We start from the raw sequence: 20,143 nt of genomic DNA, 5'->3' as shown, positions 1-20,143 counted from the left end.
ACAGTAACTAAGCTGCATGAATCCATATTGGCGGCAAAACAATCCTGTTAGGGTTTTTTAATGTATAAGCAAAATGGTGAAAATTTGCAAAATGCAAGTCAATGGGCGTTTTTCGCTGCTTTTTTTTTTTTTTTAACACAAAATATATTGTAGTCAATTGTCACACTTTCTTTGTTTCGCAAAATAAATGGAAGTCACTGGGCAGTTTTCTTGTGCAGCAAAAATTTTCATGTTGAAATTTTCACCACAAATCCATGCAAGCATTGATATATCATATATATAATCTTGCACACAATGAAGGGGCAATATCTACATTTAGTAAAAAGAGACACATTTGGCTTCTCCATCCCTTTAAGGACAACCTTAGGGCACCTAACAAGGTGCTCAAAAGCTGAATGGTTTCTTTGGAAGATGTCATGCCAAATAAAAAGAAAAGCAGGTATGGTCTTTCCTCAGCCAAGAATAACACCCCTGTTTAAGACTAGGTCAATTTTTTCTATTATAGTTATAGAGTAGAGTGCTGGGGTAATGTGTATTTTGTGTATATAATTTTCTTTAAAACATTTTATGGACTTAAATATCTTCCAGTGAAAAGAAGCATAATCGTGTTTCACTGTTATTTGAAGATGACAATGAAGGATCTTTATTTTCTTCAGTATCTACAACAGCTGCTTCTACAAGCCAAGCTCCTGTAAACACCATAGTAAGTCTAGTGATTTTAGAAATACATTAAAAATTGAAAATCATAATAAGAGGTTTTGGACTTATATGTTATGTTGTGTTTTGTTTTACAGGAAGAATCTAAACTACCAGATACTCATGCACTCATCTCTAAGAAGGAATCTTTGTTAACTAAACCAACAAAAACAGAGGGTCAAAAATCAGAGCCTGAACCACCAGTAAGTGTCTGTGAGAATAAGGAACCATTGCAGGAAAATAAAAAGGTAAAATTCCTCTGTGACTTCACAACCTAGCCAAATAATTACTAGGCATCATTGGTTAAATCAACTTCGCTTATATACTCCACTTAACATGCATGTGTGTTGGTTATTAGTGTCATCATAGGGGCAAAGAGGGCTTAGGCTGATGCCACACAGGGCTGCAGATAAATGTAGACTGAGAATCAGCCCTTACATGGCATCAGCCTTCCCCTGTGTCCTGGGTGCAGGCAAACAGTGGATTGCGTAAGCACAATCCACTTCTTGCCTGCACCCAAGCCCATTAAAAGTGATTTTGGTTGATCAGCTATAGTCCTGGTTCCAGGGGTTCTGGCTGTTAATAATGCAATTGAGAAGAACAAGGACACACAAGCCTTGTGCAGGTCAATATTGTACTGCTCATAAATGCACCAAATAGTGTTGAAATCATTGAATATGTAAGTGTTAAGGTGGTTAATATTATTGTTATGACACTTGCAGTGTATTTATGGCCAAATATGGGCTATTTTTTGTTTTGTATCCTAATTCATCTGTATCTGCATTTTTGATAATAGACTGTTTTAAGGCCTCAGCACTTTTTCTTTTTTCTCTAGGTGAAACAAGCTGTTTTCTCAGAGCCAGGGGAGGATAATCTCTTTGCAGCATCCCCTCCTGCCGATAAACATGCAAAAATCAAAAGTAAAAATGTGCTAAGTCTCTTTGATGATGAAGACGAGGACTTCGAAAATCATACAGATAAAACTATTACACAAAGAATACCTGGAAAGGTAAATAAATCAGTACACAACATGAATGCTTTTTTTCCCCACACAAGCAGGTTAAAGTAGATGGGAATCTCAATAAGAAGTAGGCTGGGAAGTCTTGCACAGATGTAGTGGGTATGAGTGGGAACAGTTGCACAGGTCATTGAGCAAGTCACCTCCTTTGCAATATGTACATAGGCTTTGTGTTTTATAAATGAACATATCTACCTTTCTCTCCTTTACCCGCTAGGTCTCCTCCGAGACGAGCTCCCACAAAAAGAGAACAGGCGTGTTCCAAGATGAAGAACTTCTGTTCAGCCAAGAATTACAGAAAGACAATGACCCTGATGTGGACCTGTTTGCTAGCGCTAAAAAGCCACCGGTCAGTCCTTTACTGTGTTATGTAGTTCATTCAAACTTATTTTGACTGTGGCACAAAACAAATTGTCATTAATCATATCATACTCCGTTACACATCCTAGGACCTATTTCAGGTAAATGTAAGGTTCCTGCCTTGTTAGCAGTGTCCCAACCCAGCTTTATGTGGGTCATCTTTATATCCTAATACTGTAACTTTTATCTAAATATTGTACTTTTTATATTTTAAAGTCCTACGAACTTGATCAATTCATTCCAGTGCAGAAAGGAAACCCATATCTTTTCTCTATACATGGTATTTTCATCAGGGAGTAAGGATTTGAATAGGCTTCATTAGTCCTGGCATCATTTTTAAGCGATTGTATGATCCTATCCACAAACAAGATGGTTATAAATCACATCATATATTGTTTTAACATGAACACTAAGAAAAGAAATTATTTTGCCTATTTCAGTCTGAAAAACCAAGCCATACAAAATCATCAGCTGGAATGGGCTTGTTTGGGGACGATGAGGACGATGATCTTTTTAGTACAGCTAAACCAAAAAAGCCTCCGGTATGTGATGTCATTTTTCTTAATTAATGTAAATGCCAAATCTGTCATTGCAATCAGCTTGTTTCTGCAGATTTTATGATTTGATTATTTCATTTTATGTCACCCTTACTGTGTTCCATCTTCCAGTATATGTTGTATTGGGGTTGTTTTATTAAGTGGTGTTGCTAAAACAATAGCAGTGGAGACTACAGTAATTGCATTACATTTTGCCAGTATTGGGCCTTTTTTGTACAGTTCAGCAGTATGGTATTATCATGGTCATGATAATATGCCCCTATGTGTTGATACATATGCAGTAATGTCGGAGACTGAAGCAGACTAGAACATCTAAAATGTATTCTAGAAGGGAGAGTTGCCATGCTGCAACACAATTAACTGGAGCTCTCAAATTTGTACCTGCTTTGGGTCTGCCTGGTAGGAAAAGTGCAGGGAAAGCTCTTGTAAAAGGAGACAGGTGGGCTGGGTCTGATGGGAGGAAGTTTCTGCCCTATCAGGAGTCAAATGCAGCAAGTCTTGTTTCAGTAAAGCAGAAAGTTCAACCTTAAAGTGTGAGTACTGTGTTTTAATGAAAGGGTAAAGCAGTGATCCCCAACCAGTGGTTCATGAGCTGTTGCTCACCAACCCCTTGGATGTTGCTCTCAGTGCCCCCAAACCAGATAGTTATTTTTGAATTCCTGACTTGATGGCAAGGTTTGATTAAATAAAAACAGGATTTACTACCAAATAAAGCCTCATGTAAGCTGATAGTGTGCATAGAGGCTACGCAAACGTAGTCCTTATTCAGCACCTCCATGAAATTTTATGATGCTTGTGTTGCTTTCCAAGTCTTTTTACATTTGACTGTGGCTCCCAAGTAAGAATATTGGGGACCCCTGGGGAACCTAGGCTAAGTTGATACATGGCATACATTCTTACAATAGCACCAAACAAACTTTGAGGGCAAAGACATACAGGGCGATGCTGCGACTCTGTCACAGCGACTAATTTCTGCGATTTTGCTGCCAGAAATTAATATACAAGTCACCCCAACAAATTGCACGTAATTTGCGGCGTGCTAATTAGTCACCAATTTTTGTAAAAAGTTGTGCCGACTAATCACCTGTGTGTCTTCAACCTTATGTACAAGGTTCCACGTTCCTTTTTGTATTTTGGACAGGGCACCAAATAGAAAACACAGAAGAAGAAAGGGTGAGAGCTTTGCATAGGTTTAATTTATCTCTTAAACCAATATACTATATGTGGTCAGTGTTCTGAGATGCCTTTTAAAGGGGACCTTCCACCCAGACATAAAAAGCTGTATAATAAAAGTCCTTTTCAAATTAAACATGAAACCCAAATTCTTTTATTTTAAACATACATACCTGTTATAAAGGTATATAAATATCTCAGCTGTCAATCATATATTGCCTGCCCCGCCTCTATACTTGAGACACAGCAGGGGGCAGTCAGATTCTTTCACTTTCCATTCTGCTCTCCCTACATTTCACTACACTTCTCACATTCCCCCTACCTTCCTTAAGATTTATAATTGTGTAGCCGGTACTAGGTCCCCCATTCTGACAATAAACAAGATTTTATACAAAACTTAATAACAGTGTATACAAAATGGCACCTTGTGAATTCCAAGTATTCCAAGAATTAAGTTTATATAGTGTAAATAAATGTTATTTTGCTCTACTAACATTATAGAAAAGGATTTAGATTTAGTGTTTAGGGTGACAGATCCCCTTTAAATACTATCACAGAAGGGTTGATGTTGGGAAAATTAGTTTCTGCCCTCATGGGATCCATAGTGAGTAACTAAAATAATCTTTTCCCCTACAGCAGACCTTCCTTGATACAGTCACAGATAATGTGGTGATCCACACTGACTGCAGCGTGTGTTTGCCAGTGCATGTTTTGGGTGACGCACCCCCTAACCCCCCCCATCCCGCTGAGCCTCCCTAAACCCCCCCACCCGACGTCCTTCCCTGAGCATTTAACGTGTCGGGGGAGGAAAAGCCGGCTGGGGGAGCGCCGGCAAGGGTCGGGTCTGGGCCGCTGGGGCCAACCAGGTTTTTTCTCAGTGTCCTGGTGGCCCAGTCCGACCCTGTGGGCGGTATTTATCCAGTCTGGTATTTTTTACTTTAAATTGTAAACTCTTTTAAGCAGAACTCTCTGGTACCATTTTTATTATGTAACCCTTATTGTAAGACCCCTCTTTGTTTAATGTAAAGTAATGTAAACATTAAATGACTTGCTAGCACTATATGAGTAGATTATGATTATTATTTATAGCAATCACTGCAATTAGCCCAATATGAGGCACACATAAAAAACAACTATAGGTGCTAATGATGTGTGGGTTGACAAAAAGTCATTTGGAGCCCAACCCTAACCCACACTCTCCCAAACTAAAAGCCAACCTGGCACACCTTCATTCTCTCTTACTTCACCATAGGGGCCAGAGCAAACACAAGTATTATTATTATTATTTATTATTATTATTATTTATATAGCGCTATCAATTCATGCAGAGCTTTACAGAATAGAGGGTACAAAAGACATAACAGTTAACATGTACATATAAACAATTGACAAAAATGGCTTGCAGTTACATTGGATGAGGATCGGAGGCACTAGGGGGAGGGCCCTGCTCGCAAGAGCTTACATTCTAAAAGGGAGGGGTGAGACATAAGGTCAGGGTAACTAGCATGGCGTTGGAGTTCATGAAGGTGTGTAAAGTGACAGTAAGTGCTGAGTGAGAGGTGAAAACCATTGGTTATTGAATGTTTGGGGGGTTTAGGTTATAGGCTTGAATGAAAAGGTGAGTTTGAAGAGACCGTTTAAAGGCTTGCAGAGTCTGGCAGTGCCTAATGGGACGGGGAAGGGAGATGAGTGCAGCACGTGAGAAGTCCTGGATGCGAGAGTAAGAGGAGGTGATGAGTGAGAAGGAGAGAAGGAGGTAGTGTGTAGAGTGAAGGTTACGCCTGTGGGGGGGTACTTGGAGGTTAAATAGAGTGGTGCAGTGCCAGTGAGTGCTTTGAACGGAATCCTGTACATGACCGGTAGCCAGTGCAAGGATTGGCAGAGATGTGCGGCACTTGTGGAGCGGGAGGAGTGATATATGAGTCTGGCAGCACTGTTCATGATGGATTGGAGTGGGGTCAGTTTAGACCGGGGAAGCCCACAGAGCAGTGAGTTGCAGTAGTCTAACAAGTATATAAATAAGCCACAGTGCATTAACTATGTGTGGAGTGTTGAGCAGTCCAGACACATCCAACCTGCAATTTCCCACAGCTTATGGCGTTTGCAACACTTAATAGGTGCCGTGTTTGATTCTTTTTAGAAAGTGCCAGAGAAGAAACCAGTGAACATAAAAGAAAAATCTGATGCCATTAAAGAACCCCCCAAAGCAAGTGAAGTGAAAAAAGATAATCTTTTGAGGAGAGAAAATGCAGAGGTTGGTATAGTTGTATATTTTGTTAATTCACAGTTATTGTTACCTGAAACTTTTTTAAATCCACTGATGGTGTCCTTGCATTAAGTGAATTTAATAAGTGTTAATATACAAAGTGAAGGATGAGTTGATAACCAAAATTTAAGGTATGTGACAGTTTATTAATTTTGGTTGCACATGGGCTAAGTTACACAATCAGTTTGGCATATCCACTCAGTTTATAATACCGTCTATCTGTCCTTTTGGGCCAGTTGAGCTTGGGTGCAACACAAGCTATGATTGGCCAAAATGTGAAACCATGCTTAAAGGAAAACTATACCCCCAGAATGAATACTGAACCAACAGATAGTTTATATTATATTAAGTGACCTTTTAAAGAATCTCACTAAACTGGAATATATATATATCAGTAAATATTGCCCTTTTATATCCTTTCCCCAGAGCTACCATTTAGTAATGGGCTGTGTGCTCCCTCAGAGATCACCTGACAGGAAGTGATGCAGCTCTAACTGTAACAGGAAATAGTGTGGGAGTAAAAGACTGAACTCTGGCCATTCATTGGCTGATGGGGCCTAGCATGTATGTGTGCCTTGGGTTGTTTGTGTGCACTGTGAATCCTATGATCCCAGGTAGTGGCCCATAGTACTTAAAATGGCAATTTAGGAGTACCCAATAGCACATACTACTAAAAAGGTATATTTTTATGAAAATGGTTTATTTATATGAAGCAGAGTTTTACATATGAGCTGGTTTATGCAATATATTTTTTATAAAGACCTACATTGTTTGGGGGTATAGATTCCCTTTAACAATGACAGCCATCTTCATGTACCCAAAGATTTCCCATAACCTGGGATAGTGTTAGGCAGAACTTTTAAATCCTTTCACAAAGTAACCTACCCTCTACCATTTCTTTTCATATTCCTGCAGAAGAAATCATTCATTTCTTATCTTTTTAAATAAAGAAAACAAATCAATGACACAGCATGGTATTATAAATCTAGGCTACTTCGCTACTTGGGTCTAATATATTTTTATTTTGTATAGTGTCCCGCAGATTCTGTTTCAATAAAATCAAAGGGTCCCTCCTCTCGGATTGGGAAGCTACAAGTAAATATAATGTTCCCACTTTTACTTTTTATCTTCTCTCCTATTTCTTTCTGCCTGATTACTGCAGCTCCTGTCTATATGTAAATGCAATTGATTTTAGTGAAAGCCATTAATGCTTATTTTTCCTTTTTCCCTCCTCCGCTGCTTGAGATTTAGCTGTTCTGCTCTCTACTTGGATTCTGTGTTTTTAATCTGTACACCATACATCTTGTTTTTACCAATATGGCACTATTCTGATTTCCTTTATTGCTGTAGCCCAGTTATAAGTGAATGCTTTAGTAGGGTATCATTTACTTAATTTTCCCTAAAACGAACATTGTAGATCTCTTTCTAGTAATGATTAATTCAAAAGTATTTTAACCAAAATAGTTTTAAGTTTTCTCACTTACAGTACCTTTCCTGACCTGTGTTCCCGCAGGCAGCTTTTCTCATAGTGACCAGAGGGTGGCACCCATATTATGTTTAAAATGAAATTAGTTTTGATCCAACTCCATCGTCCCACTGAAAGACCTCTACAACTTCTCATAATTTTTCATAAAAAATTTAAAAATCCTGCTCTAAGTAAGTCTGGTGTGTAGTAAAATTATGCTTATGATGTTGTGGGTGTCGTATTTTCATTGCAGGCAAATCTGCAGATTAACCCAGCTGCAATGTTACCAGGGGCAGTCCCCAAATTAGCAGGAGTCAGGCCTGCCATTGTGGGCATTTCACCACCACCCCTTGCAGATACGATGGACAACAGCACCTCGCCCACTGCTAGTACCGGCATACAAGGAGTCAGCTTTGAAAGCCCAGCACAGATTGATACTCTTCACAGTGCAAATAAGGTATTATGAGATCCTTGTACTTGGTAAAAATGCTAAGTTTGTAGATTTGCATGATCTGGCTTCAAGAGAGAGAATCTGGCTGTTAAAGGAGCGAAGTTATGCTGATCACTTACAGGGAACTTGTTCTTATCATTTATGGCAGTGCTGTCCAACTGGCGGCCCGCGCCCCCTCCTCTGTGTGCCCCCCCAACTGTCTGGCTGCTTTGATAACTTACCTTTGTGTAAGCTTTAAATGGTATCAGTACTGGCCCCCTGCATGGTTAACACCTCAGATTCAGGCTGTAAACCCCCTGTATTGTTTAAAAATGTAATTCCCTGTGTTGTTCACACCTTTTAATGCCTACATTGTTCATCCCCTGCATTGTTCACACCTCAGGCTCAGGCTGTAATCACCCACATTGTTCACCTGTTCACACCTCAGACTGTAGGAGCAGTAGAAACCCAAAAATAAACCCTGCACACTATAAAAAGAACATATACTGAGGTGGTACTGCAATTAAAAAGTTTTTTAATATATATTTATTGTGCAGACTGTAGGAGCAGTGGCAGCATTGTGTCACTGTAGGCTGCCTGTGTGTGCCATACTCTGCCTGCCCTATGCTGCCTGTGTGTGCCATACACACATGTAGGGTAGGGAAGGCAGAGTGTGGCACACACAGGCAGGGTAGGGAAGGCAGAGTGTGGCGCACACAGGCAGGGTAGGGAAGGCAGAGTATGGAAAACACAGGCAGGGTAGGGAAGGCAGAGTATGGCAAACACAGGCAGGGTAGCGAAGGCAGAGTATGGCACACACAGGCAGGGTAGGGGTGGCAGAGTACGGCACACACAGGCAGGGTAGGGAAGGCAGAGTATGGCAGGTTTTTGCTGTACTACCACCATTAATATGGCTATGGTCATGCGATAACATGGGTGTGATTTCAAGTGGGTGTGGTTTTAAAAGGGGGAGTGGTCAAAACTAGCTTCCATTATCGTCCCTCCACCACGGAGGCCGGAAAAAAGTTGGACAGCACTGATTTATGGGGTTCTGAGACATGGTGTCTCTAAAAAGTGCTGGGGTAGAAGCTGTGATGATTTATTACAGGGTGTGCATAAGGAGAGAAGTTGTGCTAAAGGTTCAGGTCCAACCAGGTCTGGAAATTGGTGGATTCTGTCCTATGCCAGAGTTAGTTGTAGGATGCAATAGACAGTCACTATTTATCGGGGTGGTGGGGGCTGATTGGGTGGCAAATAACTGACCAATATGTTAGATACATAGTTGTGAATCCTTATTTGTGGCCGAATCCTGAACCAAATGTAAACCCTAAATTGCATATGTAAATTAGCATTTGGTCTTTTATGGTATTGCCAGACAGTTTTACAGACAGTCTTTAGGGAGCTTTCCAGGGGGGTGCTTTAAGTTTACTAAGAAAAACAATAAATTGTTTTTGTTTTCCAGGACAACCTAAGCTTTCAAAATATGTTAAAATTTTTCTGTAATTCCACTTCTATAACAAGATATGGGCTTCTAAATATCTAAAAATGCAAAAGAAAAATATTTTCCTTAACAAACAGGCATATAACTGATACATAATTTTTTTTTAATGTATGCAAATACAACGGATTGTGAAGTCCCATGTGTCCTGAATGTGCCAATACCATGTTCATTTCTAAACTCCCAGTACACTACCACATTTCCAAAGCACTGCTCCAGAAATCTGCCTACTTTATGGGCCCAGGAAATTCCACTTGGGTTTACCCTAAAAGAACTATACATATCTGTAAAGAACAAATTCTGACAAATCCAAAATGTGCAAATATGACTTTCTGCTCCAAACAAACTACATTTTTTTCCTAAATGTATCATTTTTAATAATTTCTGATTTTTTTTTAAAAAAATCACCACAAAGCTTCTAGTTTACAGAGTCTTAATTCTTACAGATCATTAGGTACTAAGATAAGACATTTTAAATATAAATACCAGGGGTCTACTGAACAGTTCGATGCACAGTGTACATAGGTTACCTAAGTATGTGACATATAGGGGCCTTAAAATGAAAATACCCCCATTTAAGCTATGGTTTTGCAATTTCAGCTACTGCAAAATCAAAAGCTATAAAAAAAAAAATGTAGGTTTACCCCAGTAAGTCATATATTTTTAAAAACTACATAGTCTTTAGCATCCAAAATGGGTAAATAAATCTTGCCACTTCACAATGCGTAGCTGTTCTGAATGTGGCCTCATGGCTTCCAATTTGCAGCATGTAATCTCAGACGCATCATTAGGTGCCTAGATAAAACATCCTAAATATGAATGCCAGGGGTCTGCTGAACAGTGTGAGGCCCATCGTGCAATGGTTTATCGTAGTATATGACACTTGGAGACCCCAATATACACCTTATTTTTGGAAAGTAAACATTCTGACGAATAGGTAAATATGTCTATCTACTCCAAACTACCAAAGCTTTAGTCGTGATGACTTTTCTAAAAATAGCTTGAAAGCTTCCTCTTTACATCATCTTATCTATTACAAATCCTTATGTAATAAAGTGAATCCTAGATATGAATGCCAGGGGTCTACAGACTAGTTTAATAGGTAATATACATGAACAGGTTTACCCAAGTATATGGCATCTTTTCCCTCTCCAGTGGATACTTGGGATTTGTTTTTTACTGAGTTGTTTATGAGCAAATTTGCATTATTTATATTTTAATTAACAGCACCCTCTTCCTCCCTGTACAGAGAATGCAGTCTGGTGCGTGCACTAACTTTAATGCAGGGTAACACTCTAATCTTCCTATGTGATCAACATCAGGAATGCAGATCACATTGGTACAGAATTAGATTTTTCCGTTTGGGTTGGCTTAAGAATCTAGCTGTAGTTAATGATTTGACCAAAACAGTCTACTTGGAATACTGTTTTTTTTTTTTTTTTACCACCTGCAAACTGAAAAGCCCTTCTGTAATGCTAAAACCCCAGGTCCTGAGCATTCTGGATAACAGGTCTCATACCTGTATTCTTACAGTCTGATATTCAGACCTTCAGGAATAATATTTTTCATCTTAGGTGTTAGCTTCATTAAGCAAAAACTATACCCCCAGAATAAATACTTAACCAACAGATAGTTTATATTATGTTAAGTGGCCTATTAAAGAATCTTGCCAAACTGGAATATAAATAAATCAGTAAATATTGCCCTTTTACATCCTTTCCCTTGAGCCACCATTTAGTTATGGGCTGGGTGCTCCCTCAGAGATCACATGACCAAAAATAATGCAGCTCTAACTGTAACCGGAAGTAGTGTGGGAGAAAAAGACAACTCTGTCCATCCATTGGCTGATAAGGCCTAGCATGTATGTGTGCCTTGGTTTGTTTGTGTGCACCATGAATCCTATCATCTCAGGAGGCGGCCTTTAATTCTTAAAATGGCAATTTTCTATTTAGGATTACTCCAAAGCACATATGTCTACAGGGTAACCCTTTTGAAATAAAAAATAACAAGTGGTATAAAGGTGATACCTTTATTGGCTAACTAAGATAACCATAGCAAGCTTTCAGAACATTTTAGTTCCTTTTTCAAGCTGATTAGATTAGCTTTCAAGCTGGTAATTAACTTGAAAAGGGAACTAAAATGTTCTGAAAGCTTGCTATGATTATCTTAGTTAGCCAATAAAAGTATCACCTTTATACCACTTGTGTTATTTTTTATTTCAAAAGGGTTACCCTGTAAACATTTTGACTGGCTAGCACGGTACATCACCTTTTCCTGCATCTTCAATAGCACATACTACTAAAAAAGTATATTTTTATGAAAATGGCTTATTTAGATGAAGCAGGGTTTTACATATGAGCTTGTTTATGCAATGTATTTTTATAGAGACCTACATTAAATTTCCTTTTAAGATGTCCATTTAAAAGAGAAGTACTTTTGCAGTTTAGATCATGTTTTTTCTTTTGCTTTTCATGATATTAATTTTATACTGTTAATATATTGATTTTGCAATTCTTTAATTAATGAGAGAGCATTAACTAGCTTAAAATATCCTTGATGGATGGGTGCTCCAGCAGCTTAGACTCTTACCAGGGAAAGTAAGTCCTAGATCAAAGAACATGCACGGGCCCCCTCAGCTGTTCTGGCTTTTTGACTGGACAAAATGCCAGAAGCTTAAACTAATGATGTATAAGGGCATCCTACCCGCAACAAGTTTTGCACCTCTCACAACAGGCAACGAAACGAGCAGAAAGGCTTCGGGAAATGTTTTTTGCTGCAAAAGGGCACTTCTGCCATTCTGCCACAAAAGAAAAATTAGTAAATACACAATTTGAACTTTAAAGGATCAGTAACACCAGATTTTTAATTTTGCTGAAATTTAATTTTTTATCCTGTGCTAACTCTCTTCTTTAAGACATAACTATTTTCTATTGTAGTGTATTTGCTATCTGTTCTGTCTCCTGCCATCTTGTATCTCTCTTCAGTGTCTTATACATATGTGTCAACTCTTCCCAAAATCCCTGCTAACAAAAAAGGTCCCTTCAGATATAAAGATCCTCCTTTAGAAATAGTGCACACTAAATGAAACTTATAAGGAAATCATTTATGACTATGCTTATATAATAGGCACGACCCAGGAATGCCAGAAGGCGACCACCTACAAGAATGGGCAGAAAACTTGCATCACAAGACTCTGGTGAAACAATTGACGACTCTGGAGTTTCACCCACCTCGCATACGGCTGCTACCACGCCTGAATTGGCACAATTGAACTCGCACCAGCAATTCGATTCAACTGTTTCTAATATGAAGCAGTCACTGTCAGAGAATGACGTACAGTCCAGAGTGAACACAAAAGTTACAACAAAACCTCTAACACCCAACATAAATGACTTGTTTGGGTCTGATCTTTTTGCAAAACGTTCATTACCCCCTGCTGATGCCTCAAAAAAGCAAGATGGTCCTCCTGATAACTCATCTGCAAACAAACCTGGGCTGGGGACTGGAACTAAATCTCCTGCTTCAGTGATAGATGAGCAGAACAGCGATGACGACCTTTTTCAGACAGTTAAACAGAAGTCTGTAAAAATGCCCAAAGGGGCCTCATTAGTGGATAATGAACCCAGCGATGACCTTTTCAGAGTTTCAAAATCCCAGAAGAAAGTGGATATAAAGACTGTCCAGCCTAAGGAAACAAAATCAAAAGCCAGCAATATATTTGAGGTATTTTTGCATTTTTAAAAGAACCTATAAGACCTATATTATGTAAGCTCATAGAGCTTTATGCACACTCATGTATATACTATCAAATATCGCCTCTTATTTTCTCTGTACTGTCCTGTTCTGTTCAGTGCCTGTTTGTGCTGGCACAATGCTTATGCACAGAGTGGGACTCTGGGACTCGGTAAATTCTGCCCACTGGGTTATTGGTTATGGGTTACTGCACCTGGGTAAACTTAGTGCCTTTTATTACATAACCCTGTATGCTTCCAATAATTTATACAAGGCACAGATAGGATGTTACCTGTATGATATAAAAATGTGCAAAGCTATGACAGATATATTGTGATAGAGAAAATGGGCTCTTATTGAGAGGATATCCTCTTGGGTGTGCATCTCTGGTGATGAGCCAAACCATTGTCCGTACTTGAATAGAAAACAAACTCGGGTTTGCTGCATCATCTGTATTTAAAGCAGAATATAGATTGATGTGCAGTCTCCATTATCGATTGGTACAGAATGATGCAGATAAGCATCAAGTGCATTTCCAGCTGCTGATGTATTTACATGTCCTGTCTGGAGATCAAACAAGTAAAGTAAATGGATGTTAAATGTTTGCTGTTAGATGAGTTAAATGTTGCAGTTACTTTTATGCTTTAGTTCTTTTGTTTTTGCTGCATATGCCAACAGTAAATATAATTGTGTTTGAAACAGTTGTGCTTTTTTGTAGAGGGATGCTATGAAACATACCATTTAAAGTGCTCTGAAGGGCACTCATTTGTTTCCTAGTTTTTAAGATATTAGCAGTTTTTATACTTCTATTGTAATGATTTTTAAACTGCAGTGCCCTCTGCTGTTTGGCCAACCAGCCATCAGGTAATTCAGTTAGAGAAGTGTCATTTTTCCTTTGTGAAATGATCCATTCTGGGACTAAAAATCCCTCAGCTTTCCTCAGTCCCTCACCTTTCCTCAGAATCTGTGCATCACCCACTTTAAGTCCCAGAATTAGGGATGCACCGAATTTTTGGATTTGGCAAAACCCTTCTTAAAGTATTCGACCGAATACAGAACCGAATCCTAATTGGCATATGCTAATTAGGTGTTGCGTTAAATCTGGGGAAAAAGGGGAAAATGTTTAATTTCCGTGTTTAGGTGACAAAAAGTCACGTGAATTTTCGGAATTTGGTTCAGCCAGAGGCATGGATTCAGGCAATCCGAATCCTGACTAAAAAGGCAGAATCCTCGATTCGGTGCATCCCTACCCAGAATACTTCACTTTACAATGAAAAATGTAAGAGAGGGGGGGTCGCATTACTTAATCAGGGCAATGTAATAAAAAAGTCGTAAGTTAGTCCACATCTAGTAACCCATAGCAACCAGTCAGATGTTTATTTTCATACAGGTGACCAGTAAATACTTCCTGCTGGTTGTTTGCAATGTGTTACTAGATCAGTAACATGATTATTTATTACATTACCTCCAATGTAACTATTGTGGTTTCCTTTTAGTTTCAGGAATCATCATTTGTTAAAAAATTATTTAATTTTGGAAGTTTTTTTTTTAACTTAAGCCCAATAAGTTCACCAAAAATGGGGATATTTTTTCTGTTTAAGACTATTAATTCTTGGGCATTAAAGCTAATTTGGGCATTTTTTAAAAAATTTTTTTGCAGTAGTGTACTACCATTCCCACAGTTTCTTAGCAACTAAATACTAGTGTGAGGGAGTTGTTGTTCTCATAGTAGACAGAGCATTTCAGGCCTGTGAGATGTACGAGCACCACAGTGTTGGCTCTGGCTGTGTAGGCCTCAGAAACGGGAGATTTGCAGATTATGACTGACCAACTTTAACTTTTAATTTGTTTTAAAGTAAGTCATAGTTTTATTTTTATTTTTTTCAGGATGACATATTCGCAACTGAAGTAGTAAAACCAGTAAAGAAAACAAAAGAAAAGAAACCACCATCAGAATCCAATCTCTTTGACGAGAACGTGGATATATTTGCTGATCTAACTCAAAAAGGTAAAGAGAAGAAAGCTAAGAAGAAGGTTGAGCCCAAATCAATATTTGATGATGATATGGGTAAGTGCACCTTATGTAATGGATAACATTACTACTGCAGGTTCCATTTATAATAGAACCCTTTTAATGAAACTGTGAGATACTTTCCACTGCTTTTGAACAATCGTTACTGCATTAGGTTACTGGCTCCTTAAGGTTTGAGAGCCCAACTTGCAGTCACATGGATCCAGGAGGGCCTGAAAAGTTGCCTTGATTCGTATGGTTTTGAGACAGAACTTTATATTGGTATAAAGTTTGTGAGAATTGGCATAAGTATAAGCAGTAAATGTCTAGACCCCATCAGTATGCTATCCCTTTAACTGGAGAAATAATATTTTAGTTAGCTAACTGGGCACTGTTAATGAAAAGCATTGTCTTTCATGAATCACAACTTTCCTTTCATGCAGTGTGAATTATTATCTGGGCTAACGTTAATGATTACAAACCAATATTTTTTCTTGTGTAATACCTAGATTTTAAACTTGGGGCAGAAAGACACAGAAGCCCTTGTTTTACATTATCTATTAACTAATACTATTAGGGCCTTATTTCTTAAAGTTCAAGTTTGAAGGGAAAAAACATGAGCACAAAAAATACACTGACAAAACGTGAGTGCTTTTTCTTATTTTTAGAGGTTTTAGAAAATACTTGAGCTTTTTTGTTTCTGCGTTTTTTGACTCGAATGGAAGAAACCACCAAGTCGATTTTTGATAAATCAGCCCCATACTCTGTGTTACTCCATCTCTCTATTGTGTAGCTAATAAGGCTAAAGAGAATGAAAGAAACAATCACTGGACGGTTCCAAATGTTAGGCACCACCCAGTGATTGTGATAACTTACCTGCTACCCCGGACCAGTCCCAGGGCTGACGCAGGTGCAGTAGAGTGAAAAAACCTGGCTTTTTTGTTAAAGTTCGGCTTTTCACTCTACTCTACATGTGTAAGTGGCGTGAAGAAGGAAAAGGATCGCTTGCTCGCAGGTCCCCCAGGCTGGTGCAGTTTTCTGCTAACAGGTGCACTGGCCCGGCGGGGTATAAGGTAAATTATTACAGTCACTGGGGGGGGGGGGTGCCTTACATTTTGGCCCTCCCCAGTGATAGTATCATTATCCTTTTAAGTAGGCATAACTATGTATTTGTGTACAGTGTTGGACTGGCCTCCCAGCATACCAAGAAAACTCCCGGTGGGCCCAGGTGTAAGTGGGCCCTCCTGCTTCTAACCATTTGGCCTACTTCATGGTCATTCCCTATTAATAAAAGGGGAACAAAGAAAGGAAAATAGATGGAAGGATAGATGGTAGCATGTAATTAAAAATAATAGGAGAATAAAGATGTTGAATGAGGAAGGGAGGAAAAATATTTCTGAGAGTGGGCCCCTGGTGTTCCAGTCCGACACTTTTTGTGTATCACTACTAGAGTAAATAAATACAGATGTTATTAAACACAAAACCCCTTTTTGCTTTTTCCTTTTCTTTTAGATGACATATTTGCATCAGGAAGTGTAAAACATACCAAGCAAAAAGCGAAACCCAGTGAAACTTCTGCGGAGGTGAAATCTGAGAGCAACGTTTCCAGCATATTTGATGACCCTTTAAATGTTTTCAGCAAATAACCCAACAAGTACAAATCACAGCTGAGAAGAGTGAGACTGTTTACACTGAGCTCTATAAGATCTGTGAGCCAATCATTAAACTTATTGCTTCAGCAAAAAAGTGATCGAAAAGAGCATTCTGTGGACACGTGCGGGCTCTCCATTTTTAAAGCTCTTTTTCTCTCTCATTTCTGTGCCAAACCTTCTCTTGTAGTGTATGTGTTGCGACCAAAGCTCATGAATGGCCAAGTTTGTCTGGGCATAATCTGTCAAATCTGGGCATACATGACTGTACCCAGGGTTTCATAGCACAGTGAGCAGCCTGTGAATGTGGGTTAATTGTTCATGCTTTGTCATAACTTTGTGTATAGCCAAAAAGGAAGAGAGTCATTTCTATCTGTCCTTCTAAACTTTTAGCATAAATCAGCACGGGTAAGCCAATGATCATATGTATATGATAATGTTTAATATGAACATTAACCAGTACTTGACTTACATTTGCTACTTAAGACTGCATCTAAATCGCAACAAGCCACATAAATTGGCTTTAAATGCTCTTACACATTTCAGTTTTAGCGGTAGGTGAACAAATGGTTATTAGCACTAATAAACTGGATTTTATATAATAACGTTCAGTTACAAGTCTTTGATGTGCTATCACAGAAGATATTACATTATGTGTGAATTGCTAATGCAGTTAAACCCATTGGAAGTATATATTATATCCCTGTTTGATGTATGCTAGAAATATATTTCTATCTCTAAAATTAACAGGTTATCTGAATTATTAAAAAAAAAATCTTTTAAACAATCATGTGTGTTATGTTTTTCTTCCCCAATTATTATGTTCTCAAACAATGCCTTTTATTTTCATCTCATTTTATAATCATTATATTGGCCCTCAGCCCAGAAGCATCCAACCAGAACAAAGGGGGGGAAAAACAGAAAAAAAGATTGGCCAAATTTCTTCCCCATTCCTTATGGTGCAGCATAAATGCCTCTGTATGTTTGTGCACTACAATGGCATATAACATTCTGTTAATGTGGCTGTCGCTTGCAATTTCCACACAGGCAGTTAGCATAACCCCATGCCAACAGATCAGATTCATGTACCTTTTTATTGATTTGTTCTTCACCAGAGGTTTGGAGAAGTTTTATGATAATTTCAGGATTTTTCATGTTTACCTGCCAGAAAATAAAAGAATAACACTGTCTTGCACTGCACTGCTTCATCTGACTGAAATATACATCAGCTTTCCTGTGTCTCTCTGTCTTCTCCTCCTCCTGCATCATTCTACTTTCAAGAAAGAAAAGTAGAAATATCATGCAGGCCTCTGGGTACCACTCACCCTCCTCATAGCAAAGAGACTCCTTCAACCAATCCTGCTTGTGCGTTTTTACTTCCCTCCAAGCCGGCAAGAAAGGCCCAGGCATAGAATGGGCACTTTTAAAGGGGCTGTAAAATCCACCCATTATGTTAAGGTATTCTGATAGAATCCCTAAAAACAGGCAACTTTTTAGTATACGTTATGTTAATTTTTTTCTTACTTTTGTTGAACTAATCAATCTGTCCTTCCCTGCTGCCGCAGGCAGACAGTCAGCCCCTTGCTTTGTTTCTGCTGTAATCCGATCGGTCTCCTATTGTCTCTTTGTACAGCAGGGGCAAACCAGAGGCAAATACCCTCGTTTTCTGCCTGTGTATTCTCTGTTCCCTTGGGTCTGGCTGCACTGAGAAATAAGGACAACCGGCGGCATTACAGTTGTTTCAATCTCCCAGTGGTCTGTTTGTCATCAGGAACAAACTAATGGTGGCTATATACCTTAAAGCAGTGATCCCCAACCATTGGCTCGTGAGCAACATGTTGATCGCCAACCCTTTGGATGTTGCTCCCAGTGGCCTTAAAGCAGGTGCCCATTTTTTTAATTCTTGGCTTGGAGGCAAGTTTTGGAGGCATAAAAGACAGGTGTACTGCCAAACAGAGTCTCCTATAGGCTGGCAGTCCATACAGGTGCTACCAAATAGCCAATAACAGCCCTTATTTGGCACCCCAGGAACATGTTTTATGCTTGTGTTGCTCCCCAAGTCTTTTTACATTTGAATGTGGCTCACAGGTAAAAAAAGGTTGGGGATCCCTGCCTTAAAGGAAAAGTAACAGTAAAATTTTTTAAGTAAAAAAATCTATTCTACCCTGCACCAATAATTGCCCTATCCTTCCCAGTGTTTATTTATTTTAAATGCTTTATTAGAAAATACCTTGTAAAAACGTTGCATCCGGTCATTTCAAATACGGCGATCCAGAAGATGCAGAATCCACTATGCGACGATCAATTGATCGATCCTAGCCTTCCTCCTGTATAGGAAGGAGTCAGGCTAGGAGGAAATGTCGATCGTCGCATAGTGGATTGTGCAGAGGGAATATTGCTGTATTGCCGTATTTGAAATGACCGGATGCAACGTTTTTACAAAGTATTTTCTTATAAAGCATTTAAAAAAAATAAACGCTGGGAAGGATAGGGCAATTATCGGAGCAGGGTAGAATAGATTTTTTACTTAAAAAAATTTAGTGTTACTTTTCCTTTAAAATTCTCTAGTTTGGCATGGTCGCTAAATAAGTGGGTATTTCCCCTGATATGCCCACCTAATTAATTGTTTAGCCCTAGGGCAAAATAATAGGATTACAGAAATGGGTATAGGCGCCATAGCAGCGAGGACTGCATCAATGAGTCAATGCGGTCCCTAATATGACAGAAAAATCTAAATTGTCCATTTTCACCCAGATATTGGTCATGTAGGCCTGTTGGGGGTCCCCATACTCGGGCAGATAAACTGCCAATTAGTTCTGAAGGACCTGAATCGGCAGCTTAAATTTGCCCGTGTATGGCCACCTTTACTAACTAAAATGCAGTTGTTTCTGCACCCAACTTACTAATTTTTATTATCGTTATAATAAATGGTGTATTTTACTATGAAAAGAACATCTTTTATAAAAGCAGTATTCCCCTTTTCAACATTAGTCCAATAAATTGTGCTGAACATACTGTTATCAAAAAATACATGTTTTTTCTTATTTCTTGCACTCAACAGGGCAAAAACTGAAAGTAGCTACATTCTACTTCCTGGACTGTACCTGCACAATTGAAACAAATTACCAGTCCACTGATAAGCCCACTGTAATGAGCTGCTCTCACAGCCTGTGAGACAAAACATCCTGCATGCCAGGGCCCTAAGAATAGCAAGTGGCAGCAGAGAGAAAAACATTGTGTTTTTGTAACTGAACAAATGGGAAAATATATTCTTAAAGTATGCAGTAA

The 20,143-nt window shown here is 38.9% G+C and overlaps 1 protein-coding gene across 3 annotated transcripts in view; it reads left to right on the top strand.

The window, feature by feature from the left end:
• washc2a (WASH complex subunit 2A) overlaps positions 1 to 17,642 on the top strand; it is a 37,060-nt gene extending 19,418 nt beyond the window's left edge. Inside the window, exons 20-30 of one of the 3 annotated variants that reach the window (XM_031906386.1) lie at positions 589 to 703; positions 795 to 899; positions 1,532 to 1,705; positions 1,932 to 2,063; positions 2,515 to 2,616; positions 5,945 to 6,058; positions 7,103 to 7,165; positions 7,789 to 7,992; positions 12,590 to 13,186; positions 15,083 to 15,263; positions 16,719 to 17,642. In XM_031906386.1, the coding sequence (XP_031762246.1) occupies positions 589 to 703; positions 795 to 899; positions 1,532 to 1,705; positions 1,932 to 2,063; positions 2,515 to 2,616; positions 5,945 to 6,058; positions 7,103 to 7,165; positions 7,789 to 7,992; positions 12,590 to 13,186; positions 15,083 to 15,263; positions 16,719 to 16,852 (1,921 nt within the window). In that variant the 3' untranslated portion in view covers positions 16,853 to 17,642. Of the gene's footprint in view, positions 1 to 588; positions 704 to 794; positions 945 to 1,531; positions 1,706 to 1,931; positions 2,064 to 2,514; positions 2,617 to 5,944; positions 6,059 to 7,102; positions 7,166 to 7,788; positions 7,993 to 12,589; positions 13,187 to 15,082; positions 15,264 to 16,718 lie in introns of all 3 variants that reach the window. The other 2 variants (XM_031906385.1, XM_031906387.1) reach the window with 2 other exon arrangements.
• Positions 17,643 to 20,143: the final 2,501 nt, after the last annotated feature.

Source organism: Xenopus tropicalis, chromosome 7 (genome assembly GCF_000004195.4).
Source record: "Xenopus tropicalis strain Nigerian chromosome 7, UCB_Xtro_10.0, whole genome shotgun sequence".
In the NCBI taxonomy this organism is placed as follows: Eukaryota; Metazoa; Chordata; class Amphibia; order Anura; family Pipidae; genus Xenopus; species Xenopus tropicalis.
Note: the sequence above shows the minus strand (reverse complement) of the source record. Positions and strands in the feature narration are given on the sequence as shown.